The following is a 13680-nucleotide window of genomic DNA, read 5'->3' as shown; positions in this document are numbered from 1 at the left end:
TAGCAAAACCCCTCTTCAATCTCTTAAATGACTGCATAGATTCCATCGACCATTTTGTAGGGAAGCACCCCTTCTTAGTCATATCAGCAAGAGGTTTAACTATCACCGAAAAATTCCTAATGAATCTACGGTAATAGTTGGCGAACCCCAAGAACCTTTGTAAGGCTTTCACATTTTCTGGTAGGACCCAATCCTGCACCGCTCGGACCCTCTCAGGATCCATCTTGAACTCTTCGTGGGTAGTTATATGCCTCAAAAATGTGATCTCTTGTACAGCAAACACACACTTTTCTCTTTTGGCAAACAAATAATTCTCACGCAAAGCTTGGAGGACCTAGCGAACATGAGAAACATGGGACTCAAAATCCAGAGAGAAGATCAAAATATCATCCAAGTATACTAGTACAAATCTGCCCACAAACTGAGAGAGAACCTCATTTATCAAGGACTGGAATACCGCAGGGGCATTAGTGAGACCAAAAGGCATCACCAGACTCTCAAAATGCCCCTCTTGTGTATTAAACGCAGTCTTCCACTCGTCCCCCTCCTTAATCCGGATTAAATTATATGCCCCACGCAAGTCTAGTTTGGAAAACCAGTTGGAGCCATTCAACTGCGAAAACAGATCCGGAATAAGGGGGAGAGGGTATGGATTGCGTTTCGTGATTTTGTTCAATTCCCTAAAGTCAACACAGGGACGTAACCCGCCATCTTTTTTCTTTACAAAAAAGAAAACAGCTGCTAGTGGGGAATTAGATGGTCGTATATGATTCCTTCCCAAGCTGTCCTGGATATAATCTTTGAGCGCCAGTCTCTCAGGGGCCGATATGTTGAACATGCGACTCTTGGGGAACTTCCAGTCAGGGAGAAGTTCAATGGCACAATCCCCCTTTCTGTGCGGTGGTAATTTGTCTGCCCCCTCTTGGGAAAACACATCAGAGAAGTCAGCTATAAATTCAGGCAACTCCTCTGCCTGAATGGAGGCTATATCAGCAGAAATGCAACCGGACAAACAACCAGGGCTCCATTTAACAATGTCCCCCTTTTCCCAGTGCACTACTGGGTTGTGTAAGCGCAGCCAGGGCAACCCCAAGACTACTTGCTTAGGGAGGGATTCCATGACATATAGTGTTATACATTCCATGTGGAACAGCCCAATCCTTAAATGGACATTAGGTACACAAAAACTCAGATTTCTCTGAGATAGTGGAGCAGCATCAATGGCGGACACAGGGATGGGAAAATCCAAAGCACTCATCTCTAAGCCTAAATGTTTGACAGTCTCCTGATGTATTAAATTAATGCTAGCTCCACAATCCAAAAAGACTCGTATGGAACTGTCAACACTGCCACAACGAATTTCAGCGGGAAGTACCAGCCTGGAAGAGGATATCCAAGCAATCTGATGGCCTAGAGGGACCTTCCCTCTAACCTCCAGGCCATCTAGTTTTCCGACTGAGCATTACGACGTGGGCAAAACTGAGCCATATGACCTGTACGATTACAGACAAAGCATCGGCCATTAAACTGTACCGTCCTTCTCCTCCTAACCCTGCCAGCTAGAGACCCCAGCTGCATGGGCTCTTCCATACCTGTAGGTAGGAGGTCGGGATCCGTAGACAGTTCCTGATGCCTCTCCTTGATCCGTCTCCCAACTTTAATAGCCAGAGACATGGCCTCATCTAGACTGCGAGGTACTGGATGTCCTACCAGTACGTCCTTGATCTCATTGGACAGACCACAATGGAACTGGCTCTTTAAAGCAGGGTCATTCCACTGGGTTTCTGCTGCCCAACGTTGAAACTTAGCACAATCTTCGACAGTGGAATCTCTCTGTCGCAAACGTCTAATATTTCCCTCAGCCACCGCTATCTTATCGGGGTCGTCATAAATAAGACCCAAAGCAGCAAAAAAGTTATCCACTGAGGTCAGAGCCTCAGACTTCAGGGGTAATGAAAACGCCCATGCCTGTGCCGCCCTCTGCAGTCTGGACATTACAATGCCCACCCTCTGAGCGTCGTCCCCCGAAGAGTTAGGACGCAGTCTGAAATAGAGTTTACAGGCCTCTCGAAAGGATCCGAATTTCTGCCTATCACCAGAAAAATGGTCCGGTAGCTCAATTTTTGGTTCCTTGCTGGGAACCTACAGCGCAAATTGTCGCTGTTTAATCTCAGCGACCTCCGCAGCCAGCGTGCCGAACTGGTGCGACAAAACCTCAAGGGGATTCATGTTGACAGCACAACATGTATCTCCTATCTCATCCATCTAACATCATAGCTATCTATCTATCTATCTATCTATCTATCTATCTATCTATCTATCTATCTATCTATCTATCTATCTATCTATCTATGTATTGTTATAGGAATTAATCATATTCCAGAAGATTTCATTGGTTTGCTCCAAATTGGTTATTGAGAAGTTTTGTGCACAAAAGGTAACAGATTGACACAATGCTCTGTATGAAGCCAGTACACTTTTAATTTATTCAAAGGAATACAATCGCTTTTACGGACAAGCGTTACATCACAAAATAGGAGTATACAAAAAGAGTTATTGTGCTTATACAGGATTGGTTAGTCCCAGGATATGATAATTCACACATTAGTAAAGTATCAAAAGTGAAAGAGTTTGGAGAAAGCATATAATGTTATCAGTAAATGAGAAGCTTATCCAATCAGAATGTACAACTACTCTTTGAGAAACATGAGGGGGAGGAAGATGCAAGGGCCTAAGACATTCTGAACAAGTTTGTATATGAACACGTTTAACCGTTTAACTGCTACCTTTTACTAAAAGAGTAGATATAACTGTATATATATATGTCTATACCTAAGTTGATATAAGAGACACAAGACAAGATAATAAATGATATATATCATACAAATATCATTACTACAACAGTATCGTATTCTATCTATCTATCTCTAGTATGAGTTATACATTTCCCTGGATTTACTGTATATAATTTCACCCTTTACACACAATTTAAAAACGCATCTAAACCGCATGCAGTTTTTAATTGTGTCTGCAGCTCCTTAATAACATACGCAGTTTTAAAATACTGCATGCAGGTTTTTTAATGTGTTTTTCTTAATTGTGGTTCTAAAGTACAGCAAAAACATGAACCACCCTAACGCCGCTCTCACACATGTTCAGAAAATGCAGCTTGAAATTGTGTCATTTGTACCAGAATTTCGAGCGGCGTTTTTGAACACAGGTTACAGCATATGACAGCGCTTTTTAATGCACCCCATCATTGTGATAAGGTGTGTTAAAAACCACGAAAACGCAAAAATAGAACAGATAGCTCTCGAAAATCACAGAGTTAGAAACACCATGTTCAAGCTCAGATTTGAGTAAGCTCATTAAAATCTATGGGAGTGTTGTACTGCGGTTAGTACGGCGCTCGGGACACGGCGCTAATAGCGGTAAAAAGCGGTGTGTGTGAGAGTGGCCTTCATGTGCAGGAAATGAGTCATGTGCAGGAAAGATTACACCAAGGGGCAGATCATGTATGCAGCACGATCTAGGTATGGGTATGGAGTGTGGGGTGGAGGCCCCGAGCTGAACTTTTGCACCCGGGCCCCTGAGCCCTTAGGTACGCCCCCGGGTCCAGGAATATGGTCTTCAGACCAGCTATACACCTCTTCCCGTGACATCTCTGCACCTTTCCTCCAAAACATCACCGACTGTCTGTCTGCTGTCTCTAACACTATGTCCTCTCTACCTAAAACTGACCTACTGGCGTTCCCGCCATCTACTAACCGACCTCATCCTGACATCCCCATCTCAGTGTGTGGCACCACCATAACTCCCAGACAGCAGGGCTTCATAGGTAGCCTTCAGTAGGTATGGAGCAGACTTTGCTTTGGAACTGAATGACGTATATTTACATTATGTGGTTGGGAAGGGGTTAATAAAAGAAATCATTTAACATTTTGGCTAAAACTAAGTAAATATATTTAATTTGCAGACTGTAAATTCTTTGTACAGTTTAAACAAAGCCTGATAAATAAATTTGAAGTAGTCCCTTGTAATCTTAAACCATCCGCTTAGGTCTTCTGTCTTGTAGGAAACAACGCAGCCTGGAAAATGATTAGAATGACTTCCATTTTATTGCTGAGGTGAAATAACTTGTCACATCCGGGATACAGCAGAGTGATTAACATACTGACCGCTCCTTTTCTCGTGTAGGATACCATAACTGTGTTGAGGAGCAAAATTGCAACGCATGCACGTGAAAATGATGAGCAGAACCGGCATCTGCGGGAGGATAAGGAAGTGGTGCACAAGCAATTCCAGAAGCTGAAGAGCCGGATGAACCAAGCAAGAGCTGCAGAGCACAGCAGCCTCACCAGTCTGACCGTGCAGAGCAATGCTGCGCTCAAGCAACTCAACAGCGTTATAGAGAAGGTATCGCCACACCCACAAACAGAAGTATATATTTATACAGTCGGTACATTTACATATTTATGAATTGGTATAATTAACTAAATTACCGTATATACTCGAGTATTAGCCGACCCGAGTATAAGCCGAGTCAAAAACTGGGAAAACTTGTTGACTCGAGTATAAGCCTAGTTATACTCAAGTATATACTAGGTTAAAAAAAAAAACCTCCATGCTCACCTCCAAGCTGGCGTCTGGGTCTGTACGGCAACCTGCGTGACTTCTCCCCGCTGTCATCCCCGCCGTCCTCTCTGCTCGGCTCTGTCATCTCTGTCAGCGCTTTGTAAGTAAGCACTGTGATTGGATTGAGCGCCAGCCAATCACAGCAGACACTCGATCCATTCACAGCGCTGGGGAATTGAAAGCCGAGCAGGGAGATGACAGCGGAGAGAATTCTAAAGCAGCTTGCGATTGGCTGTGAATGATTGAATGCTGGCTGTGATTGGCTGGCGCTCAATCCAATCACAGCGGGGGATGACAGCGGGAAGATTTCCAGCAGCTTGCCGCATTGCTGCCGAGAACACAGGAATTCAAGCAGCTTGCCGCATCTCCGCCGGGGACACATACATCGGCTGAGAGGTGAGTATGGAGGTTTTTTTTTTTTTTTAACCTTTACCTGACTCGAGTATAAGCCGAGGGGGGCTTTTTCAGCACAAAAAATGTGCTGAAAAACTAGGCTTGTACTCTAGTATATATGGTAACTACAAAGTAAAATTTACAAGGGGTTTCACCTCATTTTGAACAATGCAACTCTGCAAAACTGCGGCAGTAAAGAAGCAGAGATTAAATAAGTATTCTCATCACGGACACGATTGGTGGCTGGGAATTAGTTAGGAAAACAGCACAACTTACAATAACTTCTGAGAGTTACAAAAATAGACAACCCACTTAGCTGTTTCTGTCCTCTCGACCCCCTGCGCTGAGGCGTGTAGAGAGTTGTTCTCATCTCGGCTATGATGGCTACACCCTTAAAGGTATTTATTGAGCGACATGTAAATGAATGAGGACGAAAGGGCTTCCTTTCAGGCGGCCTTCACACAGGTGTCTAAGATTTGTGCCTTGCGAGATCTCCAAATATGAATCCCATTCTTGTGAATTCGGTCGTACACATGAGCGATGTTTTACCGCATGACATTGCAATGCAATGTGGGAGACAAGTCACGGCATGTTCTATTTTTCTGCCTACTCTCGGATCCCACCGCCCGTGATTTTCAATAGGGCCAGCGGCCGCATTGTACTATGTGCACAGTGCACGCAATGCGATGCCTCCCATTGAAAACAATAGGGAAAACTCCACAAACCTCTTTCAGCCGTGGTGGAGGTTCCCCGCATCCCCGAAGTGATGTGACATGAAAACTCCTCACATCCTCTGGGATTTCACATGGATGGCGAGCGTGATATGGGGGCGGGACTCACCGCCAGTGTGAAGTTAGCCCAAGTCTGTGTGCGTGTCTGTCTGTCTGTTTGTCCTTTATGCATTACTACACCATTCATCCAATCGCCATGAAACTTTGGGAAGTTGCTGATTGCACTCCTGGGAAGGTTTCTGGCATAGTACATCTATCCTACGATAGGTGGTGCGCGTGTGCAAGCATCGTCGACAGTTATGCCCCCCAGATGTAGATCGTTCGATTTCCACCCCAAGCACGAAAGAAGAAGGCATTATGAGCAACGGGATGAGTGTTCAACTACAAAATGATGCATCTATCGTGTCGCAAAACAATTGCTGGATATTGAGAATGCTGAGGTAAAATGAATGCTGCGCTGTGATTGGTTGCTATTTCCTATAGTGTTGAGGTAACATGAAAGCTGTGCTGTGATTGGTTACTTTTCCTTATACTACTGAGGTTACATGAAAGCTGCGCTGTGATTGGTTACTTTTCCTTATACTGCTGAGGTTACATGAAAGCTGCGCTGTGATTGGTTGTTATATATTATACTGCTGAGGTACCGTGAAAGCTGCGCTGTGATTGGTTGCTATTCCTTATACTGCTGAGATAACATGAATGCTGCGATGTGATTGGTTGCTATTTCTTATACGGCTGAGGTATAATGAAAGCTGAGCTGTGATTGGTTACTATTTTTTTTATACTGCTGAGGTAACATAAAAGCTGCATTGTGATTGGTTGCTACTTATACTAATGGGGTTACATGAAAGCTGCGCTGTGATTAGTTGTTACTTTCTAAACTGCTGAGGTAGCATGAAAGCTGCGCTGTGATTGGTTGTTATATCTAAGGGCGCCTACCCACTGGCGATTTTTTTTTTTTCCTGCGATGTTTTCCGTTTTTTCTCAAGAGCAATTGGTATAGAATGTGTTCTTCTCCATCTGGGTTTTTTTTTTCCGTTTCGTGGGTTTTTTTCACATAGGAACTGTCAGTTGCATATGTCTCCTTATTTTTCTCTTAATGCACCCATGATTGTCAATGGAGGGCTGCGAAAAACGCCGCGGAAAACGTGCAAAAAACGCTGCGTTTTTTACGCGCAAAAATCGGCAACACAAGTGGGTAGGCGCCCTTGTACTACTAAGGTTACATGAAAGCTGCGCTGTGATTGGTTGTTATATCTTATACTACTAAGCTTACATTAAAGCTGCGCTGTGATTGGTTGTTATATCTTATACTACTAACGTTACATGAAAGCTGTGCCGTGATTGGTCGCTATTTCATATACTGCTCTGTCTGTCTTTGCAGCAACGCGCGACGGGTAAGCTAATATATATATATAATTTTTTTTTTCTTACAGGTACAGATGCTTCAAATTTTAACTCTGTTGTGATACCATGACACAGAAAGTTATCTTAACCTATTAAAAAACTATTGTTCTCTTATCTCAGCACAACAAAAGTCATTGTAAAGTAGTTCAAAGTGTAAATAAACCACCATGATAACGAGCTGTATGTGAGATCAGGATATGCAATGCCAAGGGTCAAGATAGATCTATCCCCAGCAGTGGCATGTATCGGAGGCTTCTGTTGTAGGTGTAATCCCAACATGTACTACTGATGATAGGCTCAGATACAATGTGTACTGATATGTTTCAGACAGCACCACTGTCTCATATATGGAGACCCAATTATAAGGTTTTGTAGGCATTTCCGGCCGCTGCTGAAGCACTAGTGGGGACGGTGACATCATCTCTGTGTCTTAGCAATACCGGTACTGTAGTGTACGATGACTTGTGCTCTTAAGGCCACGGTCACACAGGGCGGATTCCCGACGTAAATGTCGCGGTTTGACCGCAGCAAAAACCCGCGACATTTCCGCCAGGAGAACCACCGCGGCGGCTTTGAAGCGGCCCAGCCGCTCGCTCTTCCGCTGCGGCCGGCCCTCCCATACAGGAGAGCGTGGACGCAGCGGAAAAAAAAAAAAAGACATGCTGCGGTCGGCAAATCCACGCCGCAGCAGCGGCGTCTGCCGGCTTAGCCGCAGCGGATTTGCCGTCCCGTGTGGACGAGATTTCTGAGAAATCTCGTCCACATGGCTGGCTAATCCAGGGATTAGCGGCTGCATGCGGATTTGCTGTGGCGAAATTCCGCACGGAATTTCCGCGGCAAATCCACCCTGTGTGAACCCAGCCTAAGTGATGTCATTTAAGAGTTTCTGACGTGTAGTGTTTTTATTTAGCATGAGTAGGACATTCACTGTGCTACTAAAGACAGCGACATGTAAATACAGCCATCAAAGAAAAAGAAGGTTTCTTTTTTAAGCAAAACACATTAAATAGACGGTGTCTCAAAGGTATGGAAACACCCATATAGAATGACTACAAGGGGTGGCGGGAATCCAATTCTGCATACAAGCTGCGGGGGAAACCTCTTGGGCCATGTCACTAACATGGCGGCCATTTTGAATCCTCAATTCAACTCTAATTTTTCTATTGGAATGTAGGTGTCTGATATATCCGGTTGGCAGAGAATTTTGCCAAAAAACAACAGTGTGCTTTATTTTAACATAACTTTATTTGTTCTCATGTTAACACAGTGATTTTTCTTTATTATAGACAACGTGAATGATGGTGTTATATCAAGCAGAACGTATTGAGATCGTCCTAAGGTCAGGTGAAGGAAGTACATGTGTCAACACCACAGATTTCAATCAACACCACCCAACCAGAAATCCCATTATCCACAGTGAAGTTGCCAAACTTCTTTCTGAATTCCGGGAAACAAGTTCTGTCGCTGATAAACCCAAATCTGTTACTGATGAATCATCAGCAACCGCCATTCTGGCCTCAATCAGCAGCTTTATCAGCAACAGAACTTAGTTTTTAGATTCTGGAAAGAAGTTTGGCAACTGCACTGTGGGTAATGGGAAGTCTGATTGGGTGGTGGTGATTAAAATTTGCGGTGATGACACGTGCGCTTGGCTCACCTGACATAAGGACGATCTCAACATATTCTGCTTGAGGTAACGCCATCATTTATGTTGCCTGTGATGAAGAAAAATCACTGTGTTAACATGAGAACGAATAAAGTTATGTTAAAATGAAGCACACTGTTGTTTTTCTGGTGAAATTCTCTGTCAGTTTGACATATCACACACCTACCTTCCCAATAGAAAAATTAGAGCTGATGGCGGCATGTTGGTGACAAGGCTTAACAATAGAGATGAGCGAGCATGCTCGTTAGGGGACAACACTCAAGCGAGTATCATCCTCCTGCCTCCTCGTCAGAAAAGATTCGGGTGCCGGCGGGGAAGAGCAGGTGGGAACGGGGGGGGGGGGGGGGGGGGGGGGGAGATCTCCCCCCCCCCCTTTCTCCCCCTCCTCACTCCCGCAACCCACCGCTCACCCCCGCCGGAACCCGAATCTTTTCTGATGAGCAGGCAGGTACTCGAAAAAGACGATACTCGCTTGAGTATTGTCCCTTAACGAGTATGCTCACTCATCTCTACTTAAAAGGTTTCCCTTCCTCCGCAGCTTGTATGGAAAGTTAGGTCACAGTGTACCAATCAGTTTTCATTCTATATGGGTGTTTCCAAACTTTTGAGACACCTTGTACATTTATGTGCATAGTAGTGACATATCCCACAGTACTTTACAATGAGGGGAAGCAGTAATTAACCAAAATAACAAAACAAATGAACATCAGTATCCAATGTGAAGAGGAGAAAGGAATTTGCTGATGGTAAAGGAAAATTGCAGAATAGTATAGTGCTCCTCTTTAGTGTGATATGTATCAAGGAGAGGAACTCCGCTTTAAAGGACTACTACTATTCATAACCTATACTCAGATAGTTGATCAGCTGATGTCAGCTGTCAGAGAGTAAGGCGCCGTCCATAGGTGTGGTACTGTAGCCACAGCTACCATTGAATTCGGTGCAATACCAAACTAGGCCTCTGCAATATGGACAGTGCTATCTGTTTCCAGCAAACTGACAGCTGAACAGTTTGCTGGAGCGTGTAAGGCAGGAACTTGGGATTGGTTGATCGTTGGGGATCCCAAGCGGCGGATCCTAGACGATGAACTACTGATGAGTAGTAATAGTCCCTGACAACCCTTAAATCAGTGAAAAAGAACACAAGTAGATAGGACATAATCCATTTAAAGGTTCTTGCGACCGTTTTTCATTGTGAAGTAACACGCTAAAAAGAGATCTACCGAAAAAAACACATTCAATTTTTACCTTGACTTTTCAATGCTTGACTCCTATGTCCCTATGATAACTCCTCCCGTTCTGCGAGCTGCTGGTGCGGTTTTCTCATAAGGACATTTTGTTGCTCCAAATCACTATTCCAATGAATTCCCGCATTGCAGTTGGTATATATAGTGCAAGATATACTTGTACATATGGTCACTGATGTGATGGTTATTGAGCTCCACAAGACTGAACCAGCACAGCTGGACTTGTTACAAGGATCACCACAACCAAACTCGGGGGCTGTAACATCAAGCACAATTACATGGACTGCTAAAACACATTTTAAACTTATTTGCTATGTAAACTCTCCGAAATAAGATGTTTGTCCTCTGTGCAGGGAGAGCAGATCCTCCGCTTAGCAGAAATGTGCCGCAAGCTAGAAACTGAAGAAGAGAAAGTGTTGCCTTTCTACCCATCTTCCTTAAGTGATGCAGAGAGGGAAGAGGCTGAGAGGGCCAGCATGGAAAAGCCTTCGGAGCAGCTTGCACAGGTGAGCTTAAGTGGGCCCCACATCTTACAAGGCTTCCATGTTTAATAATAAGCTTATAGTACATAACAAAGATTATTAGGGTCGGGAAGGGTTTTGTTTCTTCTTAGCCTAGGGTCACACGGGGCGGATTGCCGTCGGAAATCTCGCGGTTTGGCCGCAGCAAAAACCGCGAGATCTCCGCCGGCAGAGCCGCGGCGGTTTAAGCCGCGGCGGCTTTGAAGCGGTCCGGCCGCTTGCTCTTCCGTTGCGGCCGGCGCTCCCATAGAGGAGAGCGCGGCCGCAGCGGAATGAAAAAAAGAATGAGCATGCTGCTTCTTTTGAAACCGCGGCTGCGGCGGCCGCAGCCGCGGTTTCAACCGGATTTACCGCAGCGGATTAGACGTCCCGTGTGGACGAGATTTCTGAGAAACCTCGTCCACATGGCTGGCTAATCCCGGGCTTAGCGGCCGCGGGCGGTTTTGCCGCGGGCGGATCTGCTGCGGCAAAACCGCGGCAAATCCGCCCTGTGTGACCCCAGCCTTTAGGAAACAACCCTATTGACCCACATCTATAGGCCTCTCACTAGCCAAGCCAGAAACCTACTGCACACTGATGAGGGGTAAAACCCCAGAAACAGCTGTCTGTGTATGGATATTCTGGCTTGGTTTACAATCCCCAGTCATCGTCATAAGGTTTGTCTAAAAAGTCTGACATTGACCTGCAGGAATGTCGTCTTCTAATAGGTGGCGCTATAGAGGTATTGTTCCATCTTCCCTATTACAGTGTTATTACAAATGATCTTCCCGATTTGAAACTCTCATCAAATGACACTCAGATACAAAAGTTTGATATCATTAGAAACAGAAACTCAAAAAGTTTAGTTGCACAACATCAAGAATGTTTTCCTTCTCAGGGGTGTATAATGCGACATGGAGCCTGTAGACAAGTTCCTGCCATCATACACGTTGTAGTGGATCACAACTGAATGATGCAATGGCTTCTGGGATGCCACAGATCATGTATGGTGGGTGGGGAGGGGGGCTTGTAGACTCTAATCACAGGGTGTAAGGTCCGGGGAATGTGGAGGCCGAGGAAGGAGGTCACCATCATCACCACCGGCACGGCCGATCCATCTGTTTGGTAGTCGCCGCTCACTTCTGACTTCATTGTGATAATGGCGGGGTTGGGGGAGTTTTGTTGGGAGAGGACACTCGGGGTTTCCTGTTCCAGCTGCGGAAGAAGCCATATCTGTAGCGTCCGAGTACGAAATCACCAGGTTATAGCACAAAACACATTCACCTTACGCGAGTCGCGCCTATGCTCCACGTAGACGGATTCTGATATTACATTTGTTGCCTGAATGGTGGAAGGCGGCTTCATCACTAAACACTCCATGACACCATCGCTTTCCATTACAGTCTACATATTCTTGCCAAAAGAACGTCGGCGCACGTTGTCATCTGGTTTCAGGGCCGATAACAATTACAAATCGTTAGGGATAACATCACAAACATTTGCGCAGAATTTTCCACAGCCGGCTGCGGAACATCCAATTTTCTGCTTGCTCTGACGGTGGATTTCTGAGGATTTCCTCACTTACTGGCGGCCGGCTGGATGATTTTCACTTACAGATGCAACCTTTTTCCTTAAAATTGCAGAAACACGAATTGTGCGCCGCTGGGGAAAGGGGGAATCTTCACCAAAGTTTGTTAAATGATGTTGCCCACTAATAACAGATTTGTAGATGTGAAAATCAAGGACACAAAACTCTCTCCTGTCCCCGTTGGCGGACGTTTTGTCTCAAGTCCGTCTAGCAAAGACTACGGCAGAATAAAACGTTTTGGGCCTCATTTAGCAAAACTGTCTAACAGTAAGATGTCCTTGTCCACAGCAACCAATCACAGCGCTGCTTTCATTTTACCTCAGCAGCTTGAGAAGGGAAAGCTGCGCTGTGATTGGTTGTTATGGGCAATAAGGACGTCTTAGGGTAGGCTGTTTTCCTAAAGGAAAATTTTGGGGTTTGTTTCCATTAATAACAGTGTCATTAAAATGTGCTATCCACTGCCTGTTGTCAAGTGATGCCAGTCTCTGGTATTACTGATAACAAGACTAAGAACAGAAATTGAAGGAGGGTATTGACAGCATTGGGGGTAAAAGAAGAAAGAAAAGACTCACACAAATGTTCCTGCAGCTAACTGTAAGTAATTACTGTTTTTCTGCTACTGGAATCACATCTACACTGCTCAGTACTTCTCTAGTGTTATGATGATGATATGTCCGTGTGTGTCATATAAGGTTAGGAAGCAAGATCTGCAGATTTTTTTTCTGTGCACAGTGTCTATAAGACAGCATAGCAGTTCAAAGAGAACTGGAAATCACAGATAAAGCCTGAAGAGGGAAAAACACTGATGAATGCAGGAGACAAGTCATATAATGGCCAGAAATAGTGTTATTCTTCATGTACACACGGCAGCTTATTCTGAAACATTAGGTACACCTTAAGGACCAAAGGCTCCACTGACTTTACATATAGATGAGTGAATACATGTTGCTAATGTAAGCAGAATGTCTATACATATCAGAACCCTTAATGCTTTTTGTACCTATATGTACTCAAACCATAATGCACAACTGGCATCTCATCACAACCATGCTGTATATCGACTTGAAACAATACCAGTATTGGCTGTTGTGGAACAATAGGCTCACTTTTTAGTAACTAGAACTATATAAATAATTCTGATGTAAGTTGAGAACCTTCTGAGAATTGGGGATCGTTTTTGGCTCTGACCAGATCCGTGCTGGAGGCCGTTAAGAGTCCGTGGCATCAATTAAGTTGTTTTTGATAACAACTGACCGCTCAATGAAACCTGACCCATTATAAAGGAATGGGGCACATAAGGCACTGTTTGCGCATTTCATGCAACAGATCCAGCTAAGGCTATATGGCTTCTGTTATAAGCAGATGCTACAGTGCACAGGCCTTGGAGCCTAAAGGGGTTGTTTGAGTTATAAAAGGTCATCCTAAAGGGTTCCCCATGGTGTAAAATAACAAAGGACTTCATACTCGCTTCTCCCCGCTCATCCCCCACCGACGGCTCCAGTCTCCCTCCTGCTGT

At 44.7% G+C, this 13680-nt stretch overlaps 1 protein-coding gene across 2 annotated transcripts in view; it reads left to right on the top strand.

The window, feature by feature from the left end:
• Positions 1-13680, top strand: part of CCDC65 (coiled-coil domain containing 65) — a 54221-nt gene that overhangs the window by 39680 nt on the left and 861 nt on the right. For both annotated transcript variants that reach the window (XM_066585750.1, XM_066585741.1), the window contains exons 7-8: positions 4198-4416; positions 10430-10582. In XM_066585750.1, the coding sequence (XP_066441847.1) occupies positions 4198-4416; positions 10430-10582 (372 nt within the window). The remainder of the gene's footprint in view (positions 1-4197; positions 4417-10429; positions 10583-13680) is intronic.

Source organism: Eleutherodactylus coqui, chromosome 1 (assembly GCF_035609145.1).
Source record: "Eleutherodactylus coqui strain aEleCoq1 chromosome 1, aEleCoq1.hap1, whole genome shotgun sequence".
Classification (NCBI taxonomy): domain Eukaryota; kingdom Metazoa; phylum Chordata; class Amphibia; order Anura; family Eleutherodactylidae; genus Eleutherodactylus; species Eleutherodactylus coqui.
This window is presented reverse-complemented; position numbering and strand designations above follow the sequence as displayed.